Source organism: Struthio camelus, chromosome 2, assembly GCF_040807025.1.
Source record: "Struthio camelus isolate bStrCam1 chromosome 2, bStrCam1.hap1, whole genome shotgun sequence".
NCBI lineage: Eukaryota > Metazoa > Chordata > Aves > Struthioniformes > Struthionidae > Struthio > Struthio camelus.
This window is the reverse complement of record NC_090943.1, coordinates 38,110,583-38,138,527: the sequence shown is the minus strand read 5'-3', so window position 1 is coordinate 38,138,527 and position 27,945 is coordinate 38,110,583. Positions and strand designations below refer to the sequence as shown.

General features: G+C 40.9%; 2 protein-coding genes and 2 long non-coding RNA genes across 6 annotated transcripts in view; 3 read left to right on the top strand and 1 right to left on the bottom strand.

Annotated features, from left to right (window-relative positions):
- SPMIP4 (sperm microtubule inner protein 4) overlaps positions 1-4,655 on the top strand; it is a 33,743-nt gene extending 29,088 nt beyond the window's left edge. The window contains exon 9 of the mRNA XM_068935181.1: positions 1,667-4,655. Coding sequence (XP_068791282.1) covers positions 1,667-2,488 — 822 coding nt within the window. The 3' untranslated portion in view covers positions 2,489-4,655. The remainder of the gene's footprint in view (positions 1-1,666) is intronic.
- Positions 1-11,821, bottom strand: part of LOC104145101 (uncharacterized) — a 130,310-nt gene extending 118,489 nt beyond the window's left edge. Inside the window, exons 1-3 of the long non-coding RNA XR_011139650.1 lie at positions 11,737-11,821; positions 9,199-9,247; positions 460-536 (exon numbers count right to left, since the gene is read on the bottom strand). This is a non-coding gene — a long non-coding RNA (uncharacterized lncRNA). The remainder of the gene's footprint in view (positions 1-459; positions 537-9,198; positions 9,248-11,736) is intronic.
- A 331-nt stretch (positions 11,822-12,152) lies between these two features.
- CYCS (cytochrome c, somatic) lies at positions 12,153-15,059 on the top strand. 3 transcript variants are annotated; one of them, XM_068935180.1, is made up of 3 exons: positions 12,153-12,283; positions 13,472-13,648; positions 13,832-15,059. In XM_068935180.1, exons 2-3 carry the CDS (start codon positions 13,480-13,482, stop codon positions 13,978-13,980), a joined length of 318 nt encoding a protein of 105 aa, XP_068791281.1. In that variant the 5' UTR covers positions 12,153-12,283; positions 13,472-13,479; the 3' UTR covers positions 13,981-15,059. The 3 variants fall into 3 exon arrangements, with proteins under 3 accessions (XP_068791281.1, XP_068791280.1, XP_068791279.1); XM_068935179.1 differs by having other exon boundaries at positions 12,180-12,317; XM_068935178.1 differs by having other exon boundaries at positions 12,259-12,396.
- A 9,023-nt stretch (positions 15,060-24,082) lies between these two features.
- LOC138066320 (uncharacterized) lies at positions 24,083-27,877 on the top strand. The gene is made up of 3 exons (XR_011139648.1): positions 24,083-24,778; positions 25,266-25,375; positions 27,070-27,877. It is a non-coding gene; the product is annotated as an uncharacterized lncRNA (long non-coding RNA).
- The last annotated feature ends 68 nt before the right edge of the window (positions 27,878-27,945 follow it).

Below are 27,945 nucleotides of genomic sequence, written 5' to 3'. Positions count from 1 at the left end.
ACACTAGTTTAAGTTTGGCGTGCTACATTCTACAATCCATCTTCCTCCATTTACATGAGTGATTTGCCTTTTTACCTTAAAGGTGCATCAGTAACATGTAGTTCCTTAAAACCACTGGATTCTATTTTAATGCACAGACACTCTGAAGAACATAAAACTAGACTGGGAAACTCCACGCTTATTGTCTTTAGCAATTTTGACACTCAGTGTGGTCTGTATAAAACTGAAGAGATACTATTTTTCTTAAACACTACACATGCAAGCAAAGCATTACACAGTATATAAGCACACCAAACCAAGTTGAGCTGCTTTTTGCTCCTGCATCATTTTACCTCTAATGACTTAAGCCTTTTCCGTGACACCTGTGCCTTGTCATGCGCAGAACATATACAAGAATCATTGACTGTAACTGACTGAACAATTCTGCTGGTAAAACAGAAGGAATGGATTCCCACTCACCCTTCCACAGTGTTGCTGGCTTTACAACTTGAACTTGCAAGTTCAAACTTCTTTGTCTCTAATGCCTTCGGGTAGGACTGCAACAATGCACAAAAAGCAGGGCAGCTAAGTAACAATTTTTGTAGTTACGTTCCAGAAAACAGCCCTAGATGAAAAGTACCAAAATTGTCCTGATTTTTCTATTGGACTTTTTAAAAAAGTAAGTAATGAAGCCCCTTTTAAAAGGGTATTTATAGGTTCTTGATAATTGAATCTCTGTATCTGAAATAGAAAAGCTGTCTGGCTTTCCAGTGTGATGAAGGAGCAAATATTTTCCCTTATGATGATTAACACTTTAAAGAACACTTTCAACAGCTTGCCTCTGGGAATGAAAATCCAAACAAGCGGCTTACATTAATTCAAAACAGAGCAGTTTTATTGCCCTCTAGTTTCCAAAGCGTGATCAGAAAAGGCCTACCCTGGACCATGCTGCTTTATCTGAACAATATTATGCCATTTAAAGGATACGCACCTTAAATATCAAATACACAGATTGTTCAGCAGAGAAACTTCTCGACTGTCAGTTCTTTGGCTACAGGTCTGATTTACTTTGTTTGGACAGTTCCTAATGCAATGTTGCTTCGACTCTGTGCTAGTATCCAAAGTCTCAACACTACAAATGATTAATACAGCATAATAGTATTTATGAATCAAACTCTGATTGAAGGCTACGTGCCAGTGAGCCTCCTTAGTTCCACTTATAACTGTTTCCAAACAAAGTTAAAAATACACTAATGCAAGTCATCTTTTATATTGTCACATTGCTTAAGGGATCATAAATTGGAAAACAGATGCTTGTAGAAGAAAAGAGAGGGTGGCACAGGGTATTTCTACACATTTATATCTTGGGCATAGGGATGGGAAAGAATATTTTGTCTTTTCCAAAGCATAAAGACAAAACCAAAACTCCCTATATGGCAGGGCAGTGACCAATATCTGGGCTGCTCCCCTTCAGTAGCATCTATTGTGCGTACTGTTAAACAGAAGCAGAGCCCAAGAGTGACACGGAACGCTACCAGGGTAATGCTTCCTTCATTTTCCACAATGTGCAGTACTAAAGATAGACCATAGCTGAACCATTTCATTACTTGCAGACAACACTTACGCTAACTCCTGCTAAAATAAGAGTCTTAGATGACAGTGTTAATTCTGTTCCTTCCTCCATTAGAAAGAAACATTTCTGCCTAATCTTTCGCAAGTGAGACCTCTTGAGGGGCGCACTGCACGTTTACTTCAAGGTCGACGTCCCCATGAATCACTTCCGCAAGAACAGCACTCCTCCAATGTTCAGATGCCTCCACCTTTATACAGCATTCGTACCACTGCACCCAGCTCCTCAGACACAGCACTGAGTAAAATAAAAGCAAGAGCCAGTCAGCAGTGTAAAGTGACAGAAAATACCAACCAGAAAGGTGATGTGAGACAAGAGCAGGCCCATCTGTCTCAGATATATTACCAGAAGGATGATTATCTGGATACAAAGCCACCAGCAAACAAATTTCAGAAAATCATTGACACAAGGCAAACAGAAGCATTGTATGGGAGGCAGCTTGCAGGAAGGCCTGAACTTGAATCCCTTCCAAAATCTGCATGTTCCCTTTCCTATAAAGATTTGAAGCCCAGACGTTTGGACCAGCATAGAGTATGGAACAACCCAGATAGTCTGCGTATGCCAGGCTTACCACAGCACGTAAAGAGTAAGGAAAGTGGAACTTTCATGCGCAAGCTTTGGCATCAAGAAGCAAGCCAGCCTGTATGGAGATCAGAGGACAGGCCAAGCAAGACAGCGCTGCCCGAATTTATCCCTAGTTATGAGGTTCCTCAACGCCGGACAACATTGCTGGAGCTGCAGGATTCCTTCTCTAAGACAGCAGCACACAAACATTTTCATGATGCTATTAAAGGAGAGACAAAAGATCTCAGAGATAACATTACTGAGGGAAGGAGACACAAATTCCATGGTTTCAATTCTTTCTATTTCTACAATTGACACATTCCTTCGGTCTTGAAGAATAGAGTAACAAATAAAAAGTACTTCAACGCAACTTCTCTGGCCTTTCCTGGAGAACAAAGATAAATTCAAATAGGAGCAGGTAACAAGGAGAGCAGCTAGGATGGCTCAGGATATGTGCAGCCTATTCGAAAAGAGGGGACTAGAACAGCTCGTCTTGGTTGCCCTAAATGCTGTGGAAATAGGATTTTTCTTGAAAAACACATCAGTGGGATAAACACTGCTTAGGGAAGGAGCTAGTCCATTAAAGGCCAAATAGGTTCAAGAAAGAGTGCTATAGACTAATGGGAATAAACTTAGTCTGGGAATCAGAAGGTTTCTGACGGTCACAGCAAGGAGGTTCAAGAATAGCTCTTCAGTAGAAAAGGAGAGGATCAGAAAACAGACTGCTAAATAATGGACCTGACCAGTTTATGAAAGGAACTATGACACAGTTAGGAGGGGATTAGAGTCAGTGACCCAAGAATTCCCTTTGCAGGCTCTCACAGGCACCAAGCTCTATGCTTCCAGGTAAAAAGGACCCTCTGTTAGCCTGGAGGGAGTCAAAAGCCAATCAGATCAGCACCACCACACACCTAGAGATAAACATGACGCACATGAGCTGTGGAGTCTCTCTGTGTACGCGCAGCACATTGCCAAATCCTCCATACTCTTATACTCACCATGTCTTTCCCAGGTCCGTATTCCTATGTGGGACATATTCTGGCTTATGTTTTCGACTCTTTACTTTTCTAGTAGTTTTCTAAGACCCAAGAAAGTTTAAAAGAGCTGGGGAGACAATAAATACTGTATTTAAATTGCAGTGAAACCTGGTGTAGACAGGATGGATCTTAGCATTCCCTGCAGAACTTTGAACAAGCTCTAGAATGAAGCAGGTAAGCTACAGAAAACATGTAATTTGTTATTAGGAGTTAGCTCGAGAGGGTTGCAAGTGCCAATACAGTAGCTAAGGATGAGTAGTGGGAATTAACTAGATGGTTGTGAAAAAAGTTAAGAAAACTAGTAAGGACAGAACAGCTCTGCTGCTGTGTTGCGCTTCCTAAACTGCACAGGATTCCCGAGCAGTGTGAACAGAAAACAAATTACCAAATGCAGTGCTTTTAAACATCTTAAATCATGTTTACAGAGCCCTTCAAAAACAAGAAAGACACTAAGGAAACTTCAGTGGAAAGCCATCTCATGGATTAATAATGGCATTGCCCTAAGGAGACAAAGAATAAGCTTACATTGCCATTTTCAGTGTGCTAAGAGATTAATATGGGTGCTACCTGAAATTCACTAACGTAACTAATGAATATCTTAAGGACCCAGGAGCTAAACAGGGACTAGAGAGGCCAAAACATCACACAGCCATTTATTCTTTTTTAGCTGGTTACTTGAATGAGGGATTATTCAGGAGTTTCCCAGAGAGGACCTGAAGAGGAAGCAAAATACCATTGCATTTTTCATTGAGACTTTCTTCACTGCAAGTCTTCTAAGTTGTTCCACTGAGAGATCTGGTATTTCCCCGCCCCGGAGTTCAGCAGACTGCCAAGATCATGCTTGAAGAGATACTAGCAAAGAATCATGGCAGAAACACAAACCACTGATTATTTACATGTAAGATCTTTAGAAGGCCAGTAAGGAGACAGCGCCCCAGCAGTGCACTATTTTCTGCATTCAGAGAACAAAGGGGCTCAATATTTACCAAGAGGATAAAGAGGATGATGTAACAGGAGTCAGAGAGCTCATGTCCCTTTAGGAGAGGACACTCAAACTTGTATCCCACGTATAAACACATCTCAGAAACAATCAGACTTTTGGTTCTTAAAATAGAGGCTATTAATGCATTCACTAGGATACGAGAAGAGTGCAAGAGATTATCTGGAAGATGTAGTATAAAAATAACTGAACAACACAATGACAGATGAAATTTAAAAGTGAGGTATAAAGGGACACACTGCAAGGAACAGTTTAAGGCATCTCAGCCATAAGTAGATTTTAAATTAGTTGTTACCTCCTGGAGGAAAGATTTCAAAATAAGCGTAGACTTCTACTCAGTCTGTAGCACTGTTCAAAAGAGATGTTAGGCTGCAGGGAAGACAGAATATTATCAAGCCTTGTGTAGCCTGCCCTTAGTTTTGTTCAGCATATTTTCGAAGCAACAAATTAGAAGTAAAAAAAGTCTGGAAAAGAACAACAAGTATTAAAATCAGGGGATTGGATACATCTGTAGAAAGATATATGAAAACTGAGCTTGTTCTTTAACCAAAAAAAAGGGGGAAACTACAATTTAGCAACAAGTATATAACACAATTGCTACAGAAAAGTCCTGTCAGTCTTTTGTCCTATATCTCTAAGTCCCACAATGAAAAGCTCTAGGATGTTTTATTTGGTCAAATTAATCAGATCAAAACACGGAACTCAGAAAGTACACTTTACCTGTTTAATATTCTGCTTGGGATATGATTAAGGCAGAGAGCTTAGTAACATATAAAAAGGATTAGAGACAAATCCTAGGAGCATAAGAAAAGACCTGCAATGCTAGCAGTTTGGATAAATGTTCTCAGCGCTATGAGACATCATGCTTTAAGATACAAGCTCACCATGGGCAGTTTTTAGAGTCTATGAAGCATCCGGCATCACCACTGTGAGAAACAGCACTGGACCACTAATTTGTTGTGATAAAACACTTGACACTTTCCTAGAGGCATATGTTGAAACGAGCAGACAATACAGCTGGGATATTAAATCTGGTTCTAAAGCTACCATCCAGGCGATTACTTAGTTACAAATGTCTCAAAAAGTTAGTATAACAGGTAGCAAAAGTAGTGGAAGATCTTTTCAGGGAGGAATCCCATTTTTCCACTGACAAAAACACCCCATGGGGGCTTCTGTCTATGGCGTATGTGCTGCCCTCTCAATCAAAAAGATGGCTTGCAGATCCCTGGAATCGTGAACCGGTTATCTGTTCACTTGGCCAGGCTTCACGCTCAACAGATCCTTCTGCTGCTGTACACAGAGTCACCGTTGCTCTGCAGCGAACTGGAGATACACTTACAAGCGTTAAGGCTCCCATTCCACACTATTTTCCTTTCTGTGGGAGAACAGAGCTACATTTGCCAGATTATGGCCTTATTTCTACACATTATTAGTGGTTTCTGCTTAGAAAATTCTGAGGTAATTCAGGTTTTATTTTTTAATGACTCTCATCTGAATCACAGGGCCATCCTACTGCTCTTAATTTAGGAAAGATCCTGCTGTCTCACCTATCTCAAATACAAGAACTGCATAGGCTTTAGTAGATTACGTTAGAGTAGCATAACATCATTACATAAGGACACCCAACCATATAAATCTCCTTATCAAAGGAGTCTTAATTTGGAGCTTTTCTCAGGGCTAGGTTGATGCTTTGTAGAGTAATTTGACAATATCTTCATGTAAGCTGCTACAGAAGTACTTCTTACTCTGTAGCTTAGATTATTTAAAAGATAATGTCTCAGCTGATCATGTAAATGACAGGACAATAATCTTTGGCTGCAACAAAAAACACAAAAGCAATGTACTGCCAGTGCAGGCAATTGTCATCCTCTCTGAACAGGATATGGCTGAAATCCTTGTAATAGTTTGATTCATTAGAAAAAAAACTATTAAAAATTAAATGGAAAATGTGGTAAATTTGACCAGTTACTCGCCACCTACAAACAGAAATTGAGGGCAGTGGAAACTGGTGCTCCTGTACTGTTTTTTTTTTTTTTGTTGGATGGAATCAGATTGTCAGATAATGTCCAAGGACATTTATTACACTCGTATTATTTTGATTTTTCCAATAGACTGAGCCAAATTACACAACAGCATGAGATTAGCTTTAAAATTATGAAGCTTAAAACATTGATCTACCTTTTATTTGTCTTTCAATTCCGGAGCCCTTAATATTCATTTTTAAGCTTTTTCCAAACCCTTGAAAGCAAGAAAATCACATATTTAAGAAAAACTAAATTTCTGACAAATTGATAGGTCCTGAATCTTTGAAATTTGAAAGTCCTTGTAAGGTAATTTAAGTAATTTTGGCCTTGAGTCCAAAAATGTTCTTTTTAAAAAAATTACAGCCTTGAATCATCTATCTTTTTAGCCTACTTTTTAGCCTACAAGAATGGGTTTATAAGGGATTCAGAATGAGTTTTCTGATGGTAAAACAGATGTTGATGCAGTTCCATCCTGAGACAACTCTTGCATCTGGAAGGCCCTCCCAGGCTTCACTGTAAATTACCTGACTTTATGCATTCATTTTTTGTACTCGCTACTTCTCTGCAGTCATCCTGACTAGATGCCACTGCCATGTTACGCGCCTAGAACTAAGAACTGATTACAGAGCAGTTGTGCACTCCTGTGCATCTTACACTAAGTTCACAGACCTCAATATATTCTTCTGTGAGTCTACAGATCACTAAACCTCTATCAGTCTACAAGTAGCTACTAAAACAGATGCCTGGGCAGGGCAGTCCAGTATCTCAACAAAGAAAAGAGAGCTCCAGCTATGAGCACGGGACAATATACCAGACTCTACAAAGGAGTTCTCATGGTTCAGCTTGACAGGTGTCAAGTTGAAGAATAAGTGACTCTGAATACCAGCTCTACTTAATCTACTCAGCACTTCACAGGACAGCTGTTGGGAATCATACAGAAACCTCTGCCTACACCAGCCTTGGGGATACTTCACCAAATGGCTATAAAAGAAAACTCCATCCACATGACATAAATCTGTAGCATCAAAGAATGGACAAAAAGTACTTTGATATTTTCATACCTGTTAAAATCATCAATAAATTTGACAGACCAGATGGCTGCACTGCCATTCAGAGGGACTTCGACAGGCTAGAGAAATGGGAAGCTGACAAAAAGAGGAACCTCATGAAGTTCAACAAAGCAGAGCAAAAAGTCTGGCACCTGGGGAAGAACAACCCCATGCACAGTACAGGCTGAGGGATGACTGGCTGGAGAGCAGCTTTGCAGAAAAGGCCCTGAGGGTCCTGGTGTGCAAGTTGGACATAAGCCAGCAAACATGCCCTTGCGATAAAGAAGGCCAACAGTCTCCTAGGCTGCATTAGGCAGAGTGTTGCCACCAGGTAGAGGGAGGTGATCCTTCCCCTCTGCTCAGCACTGGTGAGACCACATGTGCAGTGCTGTGTCCAGTTCTCAGCTCCCCAGTACAAGACATGGATTTACTGGAGCGAGTTCAGCAAAGGGCCAAAAATATGATTAAAGGACTGGAGCATCTCTCATACCAGGAGAGGCTGAGAGAACTGGGACTGTTTAGTCTGGAGAAGAGAAAGCTCAGGGGAGATTTTATCAATGTGTACAAATATCTGATGGGAGGGAACAAAGGAAACAGAGCCAGACTCTTCTCAGTGGTGCCCAGTGAAAGGAAAGAAACAATAGGCACAAACTGAAACACAGGAAAGTCCAGCTGAACATAAGAAAAAACTTTGCTTTACTGTAATGGTGGTTGAATGCTAGAATAGGTTTCCCAGAGAAGCTGTAGAGTCTCCATATTCTAAATCCACTGGACACAACCCTGGGCAAGCTGTTCTAGTTGATGCTTCTCTGAACCGGGGCAGCTGGACTGGACCATCTCCTGAGGTTCCTTCCAACCTCAATGATTCTGTGCTTCTACGAAATTTTTCACTCAGTAAGTCACAGCATTATAAGGTTGTGTGAGTGTTTCAGTTATCAAATATTTTGGCAACCTTCCAGCTGCCCACTGTGCTTTGCACCCTGCCTGAACTGGCTGGTCTCTCTTTACCTGTGCTACCTGTTTGCTGCCCTGAGGTGAGAAGTGTGCAATGTCCCACTTGAAATGTTAACATTCAATTGCACATGGCCCACTTACTTTTCTAATAGTTTACTGCAATGCCTGCAATAGTTTACAGGGTGTTGCCTCACCCTGTGCCTAACTGGAGCTGAGAACAACATCCTGCTTCCTCAATTTTCAGCCTCTCCCTCCTCCTGAAACCTCCTACAGTAGGAGGTTTCTTCCCTAGTTCCAGGCAGTTGCCTCCAAACTCACCCTACAAAACCACATGAACAGCAGATACAGGAAGAACTCTTGAGGTCCTCCTTCCTCTGCTAAGATCAAATCCTACAACTGACACACTGTACCCTAGGATGCAGAAAATATTTCTGTACCAAACTGCCCCAAGCATGTGATCTTCAAAGCACAGACAGGTGACAATACAACAATTCTTTTTAATTTGACAATAGCTTTTATCTTTTCACTGACGACAAATATGCATTGAATGCAATCCAAATATTCAGTTTAATATAGCTCTTTTCATTTATTAAAAAAAAAAACACAGAGATATCACAATGTTGGCTGAGACAAACGCAGAAAGCATAAATACAGTGCCACATGACATGACCACACACAGAGCTTAAAAATCCAACTAGGATTTGTTTGACAAAAATGCTACACAAAAGTGTATGTTATGGACAAATTTAGCTTTGCCTGAAGAAGGAGCCTAATATATGGTGACTCCAGAGTATCTCAGAGACTCTGCCTTTCCCGCTGTTCCAAAGAGTAGCATATTTATCTTCTCTAACACAGACTGTGCAAAACACAGCAAGTAGCAAAGATTTGAGAGACACCATTCATCAGCCATTTTCATCCGAGGACTCTTCAGTCTAACATGTCTTCTCTCTGTCTTCCTTACCTGTTCGGAGTATAGCTGAACAGCTTCCTGTCCTCTGTCCAAATACCCACTAAAAGAGATAATAAACATAAGACAATCAGTACCTTCCAAATTACAGGACTCGCACCCTAACAATGCTGAAAAGTGACCCTCAAAGCATAGGGTTCCAGCCCAGCCCAGCTGTATTCCTGAAAATCTATGGAGAACTACTCCTTCCTCCTATACAATTTCAAAAGACAATTAAAAACACGTGGTTCTCTGAACAGCCTCAGTACAATTCAGAAATGCTAATGGTGCAAATTCATCAGTACTGTTCTATGACTTGGTAAGATTTATGAGTCAGGGTATGGCAGTTTCTTAAAACCAGCATCCAGCACCGTGATTACAGACTAAATCACTGACACAACAACAGTTCTTACCACTGCACTGCTCCAGATTCATGCTTAGGTAACCCGCAAACGCATTAAGTCAAATCCTCTCCATTTGAGGTACCCGTTCTTACTGGTGAAAACTTATTTTCTAAATCAGCGTATGTTAGGCAGAACATCAGCTTCTACTGAACAATTTAAAAAGTATGCAATCCCGTGAATACTTTAATATCATTTATACCTGTCTAAAATGGTACTACATCAAAACCAGAGGCAGTCACTCTTAAAGTAGACATCTGAACAGTCAGGTATGAGGCAGAGAAGACTCTCTGCCTCTGTTCATTTTACAGGCTGATCTTTAGCATATTCACCTTTATGGCTGAAAGTCTCACAGATCTAGTATGTTCCCTGAGAACATTATTTTATTAAAGTTTACCAAAAATGGATTAAATTGTCTTGAATTAAGGCACAACTTTCAAAAATAGCTTTCCCAGAAAAATAAAAATAACATTGCTACAATGTCTCAACACGTGCCTCGGAAAGGTTAGCTGTAAAGCTCAACATGCAATGCTCCGCAGGAGCATACCTGCACTTGGAAGGCAAAACATACTAGAAATGAGAGTTACAAAGAGTCTGTGTTCTGTGAAGATAAGAAGGGGAGAACTTTTGAAAGAACGTCCGTGGGCTCCAGTCCACATCAAGTGCTCAAAGAAGCTTGCATCAGTCCTAATCAAGTGCTTAAAGAAGCTTAAGAATTATTGTCAATTCTTAAAGCAGCTTAGAAGGTGCTTTCAGCTCATTCCTCTTTTAAAGATAGAAGAAACCAGGGGTTTTATCCTAAGTGTTATGATATAAGTTTCATAAAGTTAGCTCCTAGAATCATATGAGACACTCAACCCTTACTTAAAAAATTAGTCTATAGCCCATACAATTGTGGTAAAAAGTCTAAAAACATAAGTCAAGCGCATCATGAATGCTCAAAATCAGATGGTGATTAAAATGAATAGAAATATACTTAGTTTTTACGCAACATCTCTTCAGCCAACCTCCTAATTTTGGGAGGTTGGCATGATTTGAATTTCGCGAAACAAAAGTCAAGATACCTATTTACAGTGGCTCAATTGCACATATATTACCTGGCTTGCCATAAAGTATATGAACTTAGCTATATATTAAAAGCAAAGTAGTTTTATTATAGTAAGTTTATAGTCAAGAAGATGATTATGTATATATGGTAATTGTTATAGCTTAGTATCATATTATGCATATACCTAGTGACGAAGTGTTAATAACTGGATGGACACATCTGTTTGATGCCGCAGACATGATAAGCAGTGCATAAAACATACACTCTCCAACTTATAAGGGACAATTGGCTGAATAATCTTATCAATTGCCAGCAAAATTTGACATCAGAAGAACCTTTGCTGTCTTTTTACCCTGTCCTTATTCCTTCATTCTTCACGTTGGCACTCCAGATAAGCTCTGCTCCACAACGTGGTAACAGCCATCCAGCTTTGTACATGATCACACATCAGTTCCAGCATAGCGCAAGAGCATGCAAAAAGATGTTACTCTCGTTCAAATGCCAGGCACTTCTGGGAAATTCTGTTACGCTGGCATTTTGTTTAATGTCAATAATTAGGGCAAATAGTTCACCTTTTGTGACGTTCTGCCTTTTGAACACTGGATATTACTACTACAGGAGGCTTTTTAAGAACTCTTCATCCTCTTTGTCAAGGACAGAAAGAAGATGGTGCTTACATCTGAAATTCAATATTCAAATCCTGTTTTAAATACTTGTAGTTTATTGATATAATTTTTTTCAAGCTTTACAACATTGTCCAACTTGCTGGGACAATGGGTCTGGGGCACCCTCCTCTTTTCTTAAGGTGGCACTTTCAATAACACTCTTAGCTTTTTCAAAACTCAAAGACTTTAGCATTCCACACGAGATCTAAGATACGGATGTGCTTTTGCCTCCTCCTCAGTTCTTTATGGTGGCACCTTCACTAACACGCTTATCTTTCTCAAGTTTGCGAGATTTTTAGCATCCTTTTGCTAACTGCGATATTTCTATCACTTTATTCTCCGGTTTCTCTTAAACAACTCTTTAAAATGCAACAGCCTCAAAGTAGGGGCTTAGCCCCTTGCTCGCCTTGACTTAAAAAAGAAACACGCCCGCACTCACGGTGATCGTCTCCTCAAGCTTTCGAAAGTGCCAGAACTTGAAACCCCCAGAGGCAACGGGCGGCAACGGCCGTCACAGCCGCGCCGGGGGAGGGGAGGGGCGGGGCTGGGCGCTCCCCCACCACGTCACGGTCGGGCCGGGCCGGGCCCCGCCCACCGCGCCGCCACGCGGCCTCCCGAGCCGCCCGCTAAGGTCGCAGCCTCCGCGGGGCGCCTCGTGACCCTTGCTTCGCATTCCCTTGTGCGCACGCGCCGGGGACCCGCCCCGCGCTCGTGCCTCCTGACGCTCCTTACGTATCAGCGTTACGTCTGATGCCCTTCCGCAAGGAGGAGGGGGGAGGGGGAGAGGGAAGGAGAAGGCAACCCGGCTCCCCCTCGCCGCAACCTACCCCGCTAGCCTCCAGCGCCGTGACGTCTATCTTGGCGGACGGGGGCGAGAGCCAATCAGAGGTCTCTAAGGCGGTCCTTGACTGGCTGCCGCGCTAAAACAGGGGCGGGCCGAGGCCGGCGTGGCTTGGTTGCAGCGACACCGGCTTACATAGGGCGGGGTACGGCGTGTCCTTGGGCTCAGTCGTCGGGACGGTGAGCGGGCGGTCGGGCTGGTGATCACCGCCGTGGGCGCGGCGCGGCGCGGCGCGGCGCGGGGCGGCCGGGCACGCAGGTGCGTGCAGCCGCCGGCGGGGGGCGGCGGGGAGCCGCTGCCAGCCAGCCAGCCAGCCAGCGGTTACCGTGGCTCGGCGGGACCGTTAGGCCCTGGGGGGGGGGGAAGGGGAGGGTTGGGCCGGGCCGGGCCGGGGCCGGGGCGCCCGCTGCCCACCTCCGTCGACCCAGGCGGAGGAGCCCGGCGTCGCGGCCTAAGCAGGCGGCCGGGCTGCGGCAAGAAGGTCACCGTGGGGCCTAGTGGCGAGGGCGTCCGTGTCCCGGGATGCCCTGGGGGGGCACCCGGGCCCGCTCGGGAGAGGTGGTCGCGCCGCCGGCCCCTTGCGCCCTTGCAGGGTGGCGGCGCCGGCCGCGGCCCTGGGGCCGTGTCAGGAGGAGAGGAGCAGCGCTCGCCGCGAGGCTGTGCCCGCGCGGCGGGCGGGCTGCCCGCCTCAAGGGCAGCCTCGGAATTGCGGTTGCCTTTGAGGGCTTGTATGCAAATAGCGTTGCTCCTGGCGGGTGCTGAGGAGGCATGCCGGCTCGTGGCGGGAGGCAGGCGGGCAAGTTGCTTGCCTGCCTCCCTTGGCTCCTTACTAGGTGGTGTGCTGGGTTCCTTTTCGAGCAGAAATGGAAAAATACACAGATCGTTAGTTTGTCCTTCTTACGAGTGTATCAGTGAGGATGATTTTTTTTATACAAGATTGTTCATGACTAGGGAACTGTCTTAATGGAGATATTGAAGCTATGTGACAGGAAGGGAAATAAATATTGCTGAAATAATTTCTGAAGGGTAGAGTGATATTAAATGCTGTAAAGCAATTACTTTGGGTGGGGGAAGGCTTTTCCTGCTGTTCAAGCATGATGTTTATCACCTTAAATATGTTCTGCTTAGTTCAGTGATTCTATGCTAATCTTCAAACCCAGGAAGTTTCTACCCAGAAACTCCAGACCCAGAAACCCTATCTGTGGGAAGAAACTCTGGAGATTAATGGGCTAGTGTATATGGTTTTGTAAACCAACAGGACCCTTTTAAGGCTTCTGTTAAATAGTTGACCTTGATGTTGTGACATTAACCTCTGTATATGTTCTCACCCTAGTACTGAAAATGGGAGATATTGAGAAGGGGAAGAAGATCTTTGTCCAGAAATGTTCCCAGTGCCATACAGTTGAAAAGGGAGGCAAGCACAAGACTGGACCCAACCTGAATGGCCTGTTTGGACGTAAGACTGGACAAGCTGAGGGCTTCTCTTACACAGATGCTAATAAGAATAAAGGTAAACTCAAAAGAGCACTTTTAAGTTACTTGGCACAAAAACAGCAAGCTTTCAGTGATAGGTCCGGAAGTCTGCCAAAAAGTAAAATACCATGGAGGACAAGAAAATAAATGTTGGGGGGGGAGGGATTTGTTTGCTTATTTTTTAAGGTCACTGTCTCTTTTTTTTCCTCCTTTTCGCTAGGAATCACCTGGGGTGAGGATACTCTGATGGAGTATTTGGAAAATCCAAAGAAGTACATCCCAGGAACAAAGATGATTTTTGCGGGTATTAAGAAGAAGTCTGAGAGAGCAGATTTAATAGCATATCTCAAAGATGCTACTTCTAAGTAAACTTTTATCTGCTGCCTTATTTATTTCACAAAGGAGATGGCAATGGAAATGTCTGTGATGGTTTTTAAACTTTCTATTTTTACATGTACTGTATCTAACCTTAAAATTTGCCTCACTCGCCAAATAATGTTGCTTGTGGTGGGTGGTTGGAATACATGCTTGTTTGGCAGCCATAACTTAAGGAAACCTTATGTAACTGGGTAGACATCAGTGAATACAATGTTCAGTCATTCTTGATCATGGAATTAAATGGAGGAAAAAAAATAAACATTTCCTGCCTCTTCATTGTAAAAAATATCAAGCGAGTCATTGCAAACAGCATAATAGCTTTGGCAGCCCACCTCTTCGTGGTTTAAAAAAAGTAGGGTGGGTTTTTGCATCCTTCCAAATGCATCATTTGTAACATTACCTGCAAGATAACAAAACGGTATTTTTCTAATCCTGACCAGTGCAATGTGTGGTTGTATACGTTCATCTGGCTAAAGCTTGGGATAAGAATGCAAGTTCATCTGACTTCATAAGTACTACCTGTGATATGGCAGTTGTACCAACCCACTTCTAGGGGAAGCATGTTGCCTGTTTATCCAGACTTTGAGAGCTGCATGCACCAGTAGAGCATAGACTATATCAGAAAAATTTTCAATTTTTGAAGTGTTGTTGAAACCCTTTGTTCAATAACTCTTCAGAACATACCTGTTCATAGCTTAATAAATGGAACAGAGAACTGTACTGTCCTGGAAAGATAAGTGCTGAACACTAAGCTGAATGTTACTAAATCTCACTTCAACAGGAGTGTTAACCTAAAATCTATTGTTACAAGCAAATTCTGCTGAAGGGGTGTAGGCAAGAATGCACTGGTAGACTAAAAGGAGGCTGTCTTCCTCTGTGTCTGTGCTTGCCTTGTGTCATTACTTTAGAAGGTTCTATTTCATGCAGTGTAAAATAGTGTGTTTTTAAAGTTCTAACTGCATCTTTTCATACTAAGTGAATTGTTAAGCTGAATGTATTTACTGTGTACCAGTGGCAAGGCCCAATTCAAAGAGTGATCAACATTGTAAATTAAAGAACTCAAAATCTTGTTTGCTGTATGTGTCTGAAATTTAGTGAGACAAAATGGGAGTGTAGAAAAAAGCTATATGTTTGGTTTCGGGTTTTACACCTGAAAAACACTTCTTACAAGAAAAGTAAAAGCTCAGCATGAAAAAAGTAAATGCTGATGGAGTTGATGTGAAAAACGAATGCAGTGAAGTTGTAAGGTAGGTTGAACTAGAAATAGAGAAGCCAGATTCTTCCACCGGTGTTCTCTTACACGCTGTTTCTACTGTGCTTTCCAGGCTGGGCACGGGTAAACAATTCAAAGTAGCTTGGAAGCTCTAACTGCACTGTAGAATTGGATGAGTTTTTAGCATTAGATAACAGCTTAGTTATGTCAAATAGAATAACGTGCTTAATGTTTGAGTTGCAAAGGACTTTTTTGGAGTTAATGAATTAAAAGAATTGAGATTACTAACAGGTTGTCTTGATAGGTAGTACTATGTGTTTTGTGGCACTTTATTCAAACTAAATGTGCAGGCAGCTGTTCTGCCACTGGAAAGGCAGACTTGATATTGACCAACATCATATTCTTTACTAAAATCTGGTAAAAGATACCTTCAGGCTGTAGTAGTTAGCTGTTCCAATTTTCAGAAGTGGTGTTTTATCATACTGCCTTTATGGCTATAGAGAACTTGTCAGCTCTGCTTTGTGCCAAAAAGATGATAGAAGCAGTCACGGATATAGCCTGTAACCTTACCCAGCTCTTTAGCCTTTTGTGACAATTAAGGTGCCTAAGACTGTGAATCGAATGGAGAGTTGAGACATTTTCTGTTTTGTCAGTAGGACCACCTGTATGAAACCACGCAGGACTTGTGACCTTCAAGTTACTCTTTTTCTCTAGTTGAGGTGGAGAAGAAACAGACTGTAGAAAAGAGTATTTTGCAGTAAGATATTTAATTTAAAGTCTATGATTCTGCACAGGCAACAGCTTAAAAAAAAGTATCATCGAAGAGCTGCTTCAGGAGAAAGCATCGTCATTCTTTGTCCGAAGCAAGTAGTAGACTTGGTTTAGTTTGTTTTATTTTATGTTGCCTGTATCTCAAAGACTTGCATATATAGGCAATGCAGTTTGTATGTACCATTGGAGATGGAGAAAATTGAACTTAATTCTGGACTGGGAGTGCATCCTTCTCTACGTTTTGGGGAAAGAATCCTTCTAACCTAATGTGAGCAGCCTGAAAAAATTTAATCTTTCTATGCATGCTGAACAACTCTAGACAACAATGTCTCAAGGTTTGTTGTAGTGAAAAATTACTATTGGACAAATGCATTAGTATAGTATTTCTACGTAGCAGATCAGCAGAGTAAGAATATTGACATGTCGGGATATTAGATAAGTTATCTGTAGAGAGGAGTGTGAATGCAAATGCCTGTTTTAGGGCGGGAGCTGGGTGTGTCCAGATTGGTTGTGGAAGTTTTACAGGGTAGGACAAGGATGCATACAGAAACTAGTCATTCTGCTGTGGGTGATTGCCTCCTGCTATTTGCTGAGTTCTATTTCATAATCCTTCATCATTTATATAGAGGCTGGCTATCGTATACTCTGCCACTATGCCTGTTTCTAATCTTTGTCTTTCTGATAGTGATATCAGTCTAGACACTAGGTGTTTCAGTAGTTCCCTTACAATCCCAGCTGAGGGATTAAAGTTCTGTTGGCAAACTTTGCAGCATCTCATAAAAATGGTTCTTGTCCAGCAGTTTACAGATTTAATGGGATATGTCTTTAAAACTGACCTTGCAATATTTTCACATGTAGTTATACAAATGCATCAAGATTGCCACTGTCAAAAATAACAAAATGTGAAATTCAAAAATAAGCCTTTCAAAGAATGACTTTGCAAAACCAAAATGAAATATGTATGGGAATTTTGAGATGATAGAGGTTATTATGTATGCAGCCTGGTGAAATTCTGTGATACAGAAACTCCTTTATTTAAAACATAGCAACTCAAGTTTGACCACTCTACAAACAGCTGGGTAATGGGAAGCTCTGTTCATAGCAGTCCATGTTATTGTAGACAGTCAATTCAGCTAAAGATTTGTTCATTTTAACAGATCTTTTGCAATTATAATATTGTGTGGGATTATATAATATTTTCCTTTTTTGGTATAAAATACAGTATGAGTGATCTAAAAGGAACATGATACATTATGCTTCTCTTATGGGAGAGAACAGAAACTAAACTCCTAATACTTCAAGAACTATTAACAATTCTAGTCACTCCTGTATATCAGAGGTCATTAACATTCACACATTTACTTCTGTATTAAGCCTGGTCATTTGCCTTTGACTAAAACACATCCCAAAAACTCTTCAGGGCCTTGTTTCCATGTTACTACATACAGGCTGGACACTTTGGAACTGTTGTCCTGGAAAACAGGTTATTTTGAGTGGGAGCTGGCTGGTGCTAGCAATAGAAAATGTTAACCCTGGGGAAGGATATGAAATCTTGTCCCTTCCCAGCACTGTGATGGCTTGAGTCAGGATTCCAGGTAATTATCTCCATCGGTGCATGATTCAAAACTTGTGTATAAATACTTGCAAGGTTTTTTTTTTCAGGATTGCTCTTTTTATCTGAAATAATACAGAAAAAGTAACCACCTTTTGAATAATTAGGTTCTAGTTAGAGCACTCACAGGAGGTGAGAGACTTGGATTGCATGCTTGTCTCAGTGTGACAGGATACAGGTTTGTATCCACAGATTAGCAGGAGACTGCTTTAACCACCAAGCAGAACATGTGTGCTGGGAAGAAGATATTCTCCACCTCTTTTGGAACTTTCATTATGTAGAAAGAGGGCCAGAAAGAAAGCGAAGCTAACTATAGCACAGTGTTCAAAACACATACCTTGGAGCAGGGAAAAAGGACTGTTCCTTCCAGTTAAACAGTCTTGGATAAAAATAAACCTGGCAGTGGGGATCAGAAGTCATTACTCTACTGAGTTTGCATCTCACAAACACTGTTGACTGCAGCTTTCTACTGTGGGCAAATGTTTATTTAGGCAGTGTGACCCTGTGCCTTTTTTTTTTCAGAATCACCCACTTTCCGGATGCATCTTCCCATTCCTCATTCCCCATATATTAAAACATATTACCGTACGTATGACTTTGCTGTCCCCATCTTACCAAGCTGCGAATCTTTAGGTCACAAGCAATCAAAATCAGTTGAAGAGAAACATTGAAGTGTCTCATCATTACAGTTCCTTGCAGAAATTCACTGTTGTGAATAGTGAAATTCAGTAGTGAATTCCATTCAGTAGTGACTGTGTAATGACAGCTTTTTAAGATCTGTCTGACAGTTCTTATCTGTGCAACATGGGCTTTTATTGATCTTTTTCACTTCTAGGTTTTTAAAAGAGTGAACTTAAGGATTTTTCTACTGTGAACTGCAGCATGGGAGCTGAGCAACAATTTTGCTCATTCCTTGATGTAGTGCTTCCAGACAAACAGGAAAAACAGAGCACATACACTGAATTTTTACAAGTAAGTTGGTGCCACCTACCCATCACTGGTAGCCTTAAAACCTTGGTTCTCTTATCCAAATTCTGTTGCAGGAATGTGCTCAGATTGACTGTAACTAGCCTTTCCATGAGCAGGAGGGCAGTGAAGAGGAAGCATATTAGTAAGCACAGACTGAAGACTAAAGATCAATGAGAGCGAAGGCTGCATGAGGATGTGTCGGCATGTGAATGGTTCAGACTTCTGAACTGAAAAGGAGAATCAGCAAGAGCTGAGGACTGTTGGATTATTAATCAGGGATACTTTCACCAAGAAGAGAAAGAATGAGTGAATAGGCATGGCCCCAACCAAAGGTAATTGGAGGAGAGAAGACAAAGAATCATGAAATGGCCTGGAAGAAACTTCAGAAAGTTGGTACCACTTTGAAAAGAGGAAGGCTCATTGCTGCCACCTTTTCTTTTTTGTTCTTTCTAATATCCTGCATCCCACCCCCATCTCCTGGCTGCTTTCTTTTCTTCTCCCATTACTTCTTCTCATCACTTTTCAGAGCCCTCTTGCTTCCTTGTGCCAGTCCTACTGGTTTGCTGCTCCCTATACTTCGATATGTGTTCTGCCTTCTCGCCACTGCCGATACTTCTGCTGCTGCCTTTTACCCTCATTTTGTACATTTCTGCTTGTGTCTCCTCACCATGTTACCCCCATTTCCTCCAGTAAAGTGGTACTAAACGTCCCAGTATATAATACAAGCTTATGGAGTCATCATTGGTCAATGCTGAATATTATCTTCTACTACATTTTTTAATCAATGAAATTTTCACCCACTCTCCAAAGTTCTTCATAGTGTTGTCAAGTATTAACTAACAAAAAAGTTTTCTTACCTGCAAAATGTATTCCTTCTATACATACCCTTTTTTTCCAGATCACTAATGTACAATTTAGAAATGTTAATGTCAACAATATCCCAAAGTTACTGTTGTTTGAGCAGTGATCATTTATTTTGGTCTTTGTTTTGTGCCTCTTAACTGCTTTTAACCTGTGAAAGAACTTTACCTATGATTTGAAGTTTTAAAAGTTTCCATGAGATGGACCTGGGAAATGACTTATTGATAATCCAAATACATGATATTTTTGGAGCATTTCTCCTTGCCCGCTGGTTCGTTGTTCAGAGAACAGAGAGGAATGGAACTCAGGCTTGTCCGTATCATGTAGCATTCCTCAGGAGATTCTGTCATTTTATTTCCAACTGTTCCATCTGTCTACCTGCCATTGAAATTAAACCTAGAATTCTTCTTGGTGCGATTTTTTGAAGGAAAGGTACTGCATTTTCTGCTCCTTAGTTTCTTGGCATAGGCACTGATTTTAATTCTGATCCTCAAGTGCAAATTCCCATGGTTTAGCTTACCCGTCTGGTGCTCTTCTTCATTTTGCCTGTTACTGTTACTAATAGTATTTCTTTTGTGTTGACAGAACTGCACGCAGTTGCTTGGACTTTGCTACTTAACCATACTTTTTAATTTACCTATCTGTTAACTCTCTAATGGTCTGGCTATTAGAGTTTCTAGTTAGTCTCTTTACTTCAAAATCCTTTTTCATTGCCTTTTCCATTGTTTAAAATCTTTTTAAAAATTCACTGGAAAAGGGCCTTTTTTTAACAATACCTCACACAATGATATTGTATTTAGTTATTTTATATCCACCACTGTTTTGGGCTCAGCTATTGTTATGTATTAAGCTAACTTTTGTATTCTCCATAGGGGTATCTGGGAAATAATCTTTTATTGTGAGCCTCAGAAGCACGCTTCCGAAAACCAAGAACCTAAGCGTTGAGAAACATTTTAACTAGCGATATTTGGTCAGTTTATTGTTTACACCGGATGAACAGAAGGGGGAGCCAATGTACTAAACAGCTGTGTAAGAAAGTCCTAATATGCAATTGAAAGTAATTAGAACAAATCCTTGACAACTTGAAAGACAATTTAAAAAGTTCATTTGTACAAAGAAGCAATTTTACTAAAAGTGCTCAGCAAAAATCACTGGAGGGGACTAGTACAGCAGAGCACACTGATATCTCTATAACAATTTTAGGATTTTCTGAATTCTCAGGTTGATTCATGTTTCGTATTTCATCAGGCTAACTCAAGTTCAAAATACCATGTATTCAATTTTAACCAGTTCAAATGGTAGAAGATTCCATTTGAAAGCAAAATTTCCCTCTCTGACTACTAAGAGAGTCTTTATCTAAACTGGAGCTCTCTAGTGCATGCTGTGCCTTTGTTTGTCCGGTACATCTCTTCTTGATGTCCTCGACTGAAGTATTATGCCTGGAACAAACGTAGAGATTATAATATAGTTTGTCCACATAGCAGTTTAGATAGGAACCTGTTGACCCGTGTTAGTAAAAATGTATTTTAATGCTGCTTTTAATACTATTTTGTGAGTAGTGTTTGATGATGGATTCAAATTCTTTTGAGAACTCTGAAAACCAATAATACAAATATTACTAAAAATTAGCCTTTTTGTAATGAACAGTGTGAGATCCAAGGAAAATTAACACTTGTAACAGTGAGACAGAGTTTTGTTTAGCTACGGCGTTTCTCACAGGATGTCAATGTAATTTTGACTACCAGCATGGCTTTTCTGACACATGCCCAAATATGAAGCCTTTGCTGCTCTTCAGAAGGCTATGTTGCCTTTCTTTATAAGAGTCCATGTGCGACTGCAACTCGGAATATGTTCTGAATATGAGTGCCAGGTAGGAATGCTATCTTCTATCATATTGTATAACAGATGGCATTGTCTTCTGCAGTACTCAAAGACTTAAACCTGCAAGGTGTTGAGTTCTCGAGAGTGCTTTGCTGAATCTAACAATACCCATATTAGGTCTACTTGTATGTTGCAAGTTAAGTTTGTTTCTCAGTGCCTAACTGTATCACGAGCTGTGTGCTCAGAAATTAAAAATGTACTTCATATGTCTGTTTGCTGTCACTCTGAGTTCTCAGAAAGATGACATCTCTCTCTGCTCCGCTATGCCAATGGCACATAAGAAGCAACTCCCTGCAGAAAGGAGCAATCCAAAGGGGGAGCTTTGCAGTTGAAAGATACTTTAACATCAGAAAAATCTCTCAAGATAATAGAGAAGTTCTGTACAAGTGAACAGGGTCACAGGGTAGAAATCAAGATGACACAAACGAAGCAAAGCAAAGAAAGTGGAAATGAAACAAGGGTAGTACAGGTTGAAATATTACATATTATCATTGCATGCTTGGCAGTTGTAAAGATTAGCACTGTGCCTGAGCTTTAGCCTATTGGGAAGATGCCAAGTATTGCAGCCTGAGAGCAGAACCAGTGGAAACCTGGAAGCAGCAAAACACAAACTTGTCTGCCTTCAACTGAGGGTTTGGCAAATCTGTGTGTATTCGGTGAATATCCCTTTGGTTGGATGCCTATAATTTTGCTTCTGCTCTGTGAAATCATGCAGTTGAGGCTACCTGGCTCCAGCAGTCTGTATTTTATTTCCACTTACCTGGCATTTTAGTGATATATATTCCACATTAGCAAATCAGCCAGCTAAGAGATGGTGTGATGTTTACTCAGTGCATCTATCAGATGACGTTTTGCAGGGCTGTAAGCTCTGATCCTTTGTGTGTAACACTAGAGCATAATGTCCCCACTTACGCAACATGATTCAGTTACACTTCAGTTGATCACATAGCTTTTAGTTTTGCTTCAGCTTCAGATCTTACCTGAATATCATAGGTCAGTGATCTACACTAGCTACTGTGAACATAATACAGATAAAAGGCAGACAAAGAAGGGATCAAGCACAGTGGAAAGGAGTCACACAATAATGTCAGTATGAGAAACAGCCTCTGTTTCTTAACCAGAAGATATAAAATAAGTGTTGGTTAGGAGTATGGCCTGAATGATTTTTCATTACAGATTACTTTTTTTTTTTTTTTTTAAGGATACTGGTTCTCTGACCTGCTCTGTGCCAATCCACGAATTAGGCGAAAGTCCTGTCACTGAGAAAGGAAGATAGAAAGCCCCAATGCTCAGTGAATCCACTCCTACTACAGTGTCTTTCACCTTCAACTGACTTGAGCCAGTTGTTTTTATGTTTCTAGATAAAAGAAGGCTAGTGGTCTGGCTAATCAGGTTAGCCAAATTTCTGATATTCTCCAGTAAATGGTTGCCAATAGCCTTTTTCAAGATTTTGAGAAAGCTATTCTTTGGTAAAGCAGTCGATTTTATTTTTTATCATATCAATCAAAATTCATAGTAACCATAAATAACTCTTTGAAGAATTCTGGAAAAGAAGAATGAGGGAAACATCCCTATTTTACTGGCAACCTAGAAATGGATGGCTTGTATTTTCCATATACTCCAGTTCTTGGAGACCAACCTATAGACAGGTGGGCATGCATTTGTGAGCTTGTTTTCCTTTTAGATTCTGAAGGCTGTTAACATGAACAGATTTGCCTCAAGTTGACAAACTTAGACACAGTAGCTGGGACACATTCGTTTCTCCGACCTTCCTTGTCCTCCTCTTTTCAGAGAGGGACAAAAGCAATTTTGACTATCCATAGCATTTTATTTCTGTCAGTGTAGGGATATGGAGGAGGTGGGGCATGTGATGGACTAGCTGTTAGGAAAGAATTATAAAGGGCCTTTTTAATCCCTTAGAAAGGGATTTCTTAATGTAAATCAGTGCTATGTATAGCACTTTAGTATTGAATAAGGAAAAAAAGGCCATAACAACCTCAGCTTCTGTTGAGCCTCAAACATCAGGTTCTGAAAATGTCCGTTGACAAGGTGAGCATCAGCAATCGGCAGGTCTGGTGGCCTACGAACCAGAACCTTTGCCATCTGTATTATGCCCTGTCGGTCCAAATGTACTCCGCAGCAAGGTGCCTGAAATTCTGTAATGTTCAGCTTCAGCTAGATGAATGCTCTGGTGACAATTCCATGACAGTGAAATACACAAGACATTTTGTTGGTTTAAAACATCCAGGGTCATGTGTGCAAAGCAGCCACCTAAGGAGGAAAGGCACACTAAAAATGAGCTCCTAAGTTTCATATGCAGGAGAGAGTGGAAAGCTTGGAGAGAAGCTTGCAGTGAACTCCTTGGTGACATGCATGCCATAGCACTGGTCTAAGACCTAACAAATGACTCCAGCTCTCTTGGTCATGTAAGGGAACTCTTAGTGGTATTAGCTTTGTCCAGATGGTTTGCATGCAAGGTCTCCGCGCTCCTTTTTTCTGCGCCAGCACTGACACCACTCAGCTCCTAGCACAGGGCTGTCACGAGGAAAGTGGGAGGGGACAAGTCGCAGCAAAGTCTTCTCTCATTGCCTGCAGTGAACTGTGGTAGTCCCCTCCCAGGGTTTCTCATCACAGCCCAGAGACAGCACCGTCACCAGTTGTGCACCCGCAGCAATCTGGTTCCTGGCAGCTTTTAGCAGTGTTTCCGTTATGGCTGTGTTACTCATGTGATCTAATCACATCAAGTCCCTACCCACCCCTACTGAGGTTAAAAAAAGGCAGGAAGGGAGGAAGAGGCAGAAGCTGTTACCAGTCTGTGCGCTGTGATGCAGGGGTTCAGTCTGGGAGAATTTCCAGTTTGAGCTGGTATGCTAAGAGAGGTTTTGTCGCCCAGAATGATCTTTGATCTTGATCTTCCCACGGCCTGCTACCATGACCATCTCTGCTACTGCTCCACCTCTGCCCACTGTGGCTGCTTTTCCTGCGTGGCTGCCGCAGTAACCTCTACAAGGTCTTGAGTGTACTTGACTCTTCCTTCACAAAGGGGGACAGTTTGCATGGCTGTTGCAGTGGGGTGTATTTTTTTTTTCTGCTGTGTTACAATTTCCAAATATCTTTTCTCTCTGATGACCTTAAAGATGTTGATTTTGGTTCTTCAATGAACAGTACCAGATGCTATCCAGAACATTGATTTCTTAACCACTGTCTTGATTTCCCTAGGTCTTTCTTGTGTGTTCCAGCCACTTTTTTTTTTTTACTGAAAGAGTTGGGCTCATTGTTTTTTGTAAGAAAGATCTTCTAAGATGTTCTCTTTTCTTTTCCAAGAACTAATAGGTTTTACTTCTTTAGAAAGTCTCTGAATAGCCTAATCAGCCCCTTCCTTTTGGGAGAAGATCATAATTACAAAGGCTTTTCTTTTTTTCCTACTTCTCTGACTGCTGAAAGGTGACTCTGAGGGACTTGAAATGCTGGATAATTACTGAGTAAGAAATTCTTATTCCTTTGATTGCAGAATCTCACTTTGTTGGTGCACATCATTTGCTCACTTTCTCTTCATTTATGGACTTAGTATTAATTCTAGAGCCTTTACTTTCGCTGAAGCTAACGATAAATATCAAGTATGTATTTCACGACAGCACTCAACATAAAAAATTTCAAAGATAGTTTTCCTGGTTTGTAGTAACAAAGGTACATAACATACTTCATGCAAGTAAGATGAGAATCTTTAACTCAGAAGTTTCATGTCAGAACAAGAAACTATTAATGAAATTCTGAGGAGCTTGACTCTCTAGTGACCCCCACCCTGCTTTCAGCTATTACAGCTACATGTCTCCAGAGACTCAAATATATTGCTGTAGCGGTTGCTAAAACATTATTCAGCTAGCAGATGCTTGTTTTAAATTATTTTAAGAGAGCTTCTGCATGGACACAAATGCTCATTCATTTTTATTTTGTTTTTATTTAACTGAGGCACTTGTCCCCCTCTCACACACTGAGGATGAAAAAGAAAAGAGAAGAGATACTGAACTCTGACCACTGTACAGAACTCTTTTCCTTAGCTGTGGACGTACTCCTTATGGGTAGGATTTTCTCTTTTTTTGTATGAGTTGTTGATACATACAGTTTCTTTCCACACCACAAAAGAGGAAACATTCTCCTTTACTGCGAGGCTGCCTTTTTAAGGAAGACCTGTTTTTTTGTTACTGCCTAAATGCATCTATTCCAGGAAATGTGTATTTCAGTATGTAGAATGAGTCTGAGTTTATACCCTCCTGTGTCTGGCTCTGCAAGTGTTGCCTTTCAAATGGCGCATGGGTTTTATCTGATTAATTAAAGAGAAGATTTCCCTACTCTCAGGATGGTATCCTGAAAACTGTAAAACTGAACATGGACTTTCTAACTGTGGGGGAATATTACACCTTCTATTATTTTGTCTAAAATTTGCAAGTGGATGGAATTTTCCTCTCCTCTCTTGCCAAGCTTTGCAGCAATTACGTTGTGCTACAAGCAATTTGTAAGTGTTGAATAGACTTTAGTTAGTTCAAAAATGCTGGATTTTTTCTTATGCATTAATAGATGTATGAAACTGTCAGAGTGCCAATGTATTTTTGATCACAGAAAATGCAAGTGTAAGTAAATCCAGGTAGTGTATACAAAATGTGTTAAAAGTGTAAACTTAACTGTTTATTTCCTGCCAGTCTCATTAAATCGAGGGCGTTAAAATACTTCAGGTGTCAACTAGAAATTACTGTGGCCGTATACTTCAAATATGGCTTCCTAAAGTTAGGCTTCTATACTCAAACTTTACTGGCAAGGATTCTGTGGGCAATACCCTCCATGTTGGCCTTGTTTTTATTCCCTGTTACCATGAACAAAATGAGATAACTTTTCTGGGCATCATATTGGCCAAGAAACTCGGATGTAGACCATTGTATTAAAGCATCTTAATATGAGCTTGTGAGGTTGGTGTATATATCATGCTTGAGAGTTTTGGCTTTAGTTTTTCAGCTGTGATAGTTTCTGTCTTTTCCAAGGCATTTCTTTCCCATTTGAAAGCTGGACACAAGCTCAGAGGCCAATCTTTTCATTCCTGGTTTGAATTCCATGTTACAGAAGACATGGGAGAGACAGTCAAATATTTACAAATAAACACTGCTGTTCTCTTGAATCTCTTAAAGAAAGAAAAGTTAATTTAATGACTGAAGCAACAACATCAGCCATAAAGGCATCCTGTACCTGGAATCTCAGATTCATGTCCTAGAAGGTTCAAATCTTCATCCTTCATTTACCCAGTTTTAAATCATCAGCCCAGAAAGAGCTTTTCTACATTGAATGGATGATGAATACCTAGGCTCCTTCTGAAAAAGTTGTGGTTTATTGTAATGTCTCTGGCCAAGGTCTTATCTTGTTATTGCTCTGCTGTTTACTTATTGATTGCTCTCTCAAATACAGCCATATTCTACTTCTGCTTCACAGTGCATATAGAGATATCTGAAGATTAAAGTCTGTACAATATGAAACTCAGTTATTACTATAATAATTATACAGTCAATGCACTGAGTGTCTTTTTTTAATTAATGGCCCCTAGTAGTTCAGAATTGATAAATGGGATGTTGAATAAAGACATCAAGCTCAGGGTTCTGATTTCAGCATCCGTGTTTTTGCAGCTCCATTCATATTATTCATATGCATTTTCTCAATCAGTTCCTGAAGCTCAGGAGAAAAATAATCAGCTTTTGTGAGATTTAGATGTTACAGTGCTCCTCTGTTTCAGGTAATAAAGGCTTTGGTAATCACCTCCAACATACAACTGCAACTTAGGAGAAGCGATGAAAATCAGAAATGATGGCACCACAAATATAGACCGAAATCCAGAAAGCTGTGTTCTTGGTTCTTGCTCCAAGAAAAAGATTGAAGTGCATTAGCAGAACATGACTTCATTAACAGCATTGAAAGTCAGCATTTATGGGAAGGCAAGCTCCACTTTGTCAAATATGCCAATGAGTGACAATATCTTTTCAAATACTTCAGCTAATCCACACAGATGATAGCTAGTTTAGGACAGCAGTTCTAAAAGCATTTAAGATTACAGCAGTGTTCTTCAGAATAATACGGTAAATTGTTATTGCACTCATTTTTTCCATTTTAAAAGAGCAGTTTGTAGACTGTTTAGTGTTTACTAATGTTCATATATAATTAAAATCACAGGCAAGAGCCTAAGTGTCATAGCTAAATATGTTGCCCGATTTCATTTCAAAAAGACTACCCAGCATGTCTTTTTCTCTTTTTTTTCTTTACTGTAGAAAAATAAACATATCCTAAATGTTGCTGCTTCATGGCTTTTATAGCTTTGCTCAGGGCTGACTCACCTGGGGGACTATGGGACTGGTCACCATTTATCTTGCTTCCTTCTATTTCTCCTCCATCCTCGCCTCTATATATGAAACCTACATAATTATCCTTGCTCCTTTCCTGCATTACTAGTTGGATTTGGTGAAGATCTCTTAATCCTCTCTAGCCAGCAGTGAGTCCTCTCCTAGGCAGTTGTCGCTGCTACTGCTATGCTGAGGCTTGGTTTTGTAACGTTGTTCTTCCTAGGAGAGAGCAGAACAGATTTCCTGGATTTCTACAGGCCGCCTACTGTCTTCTG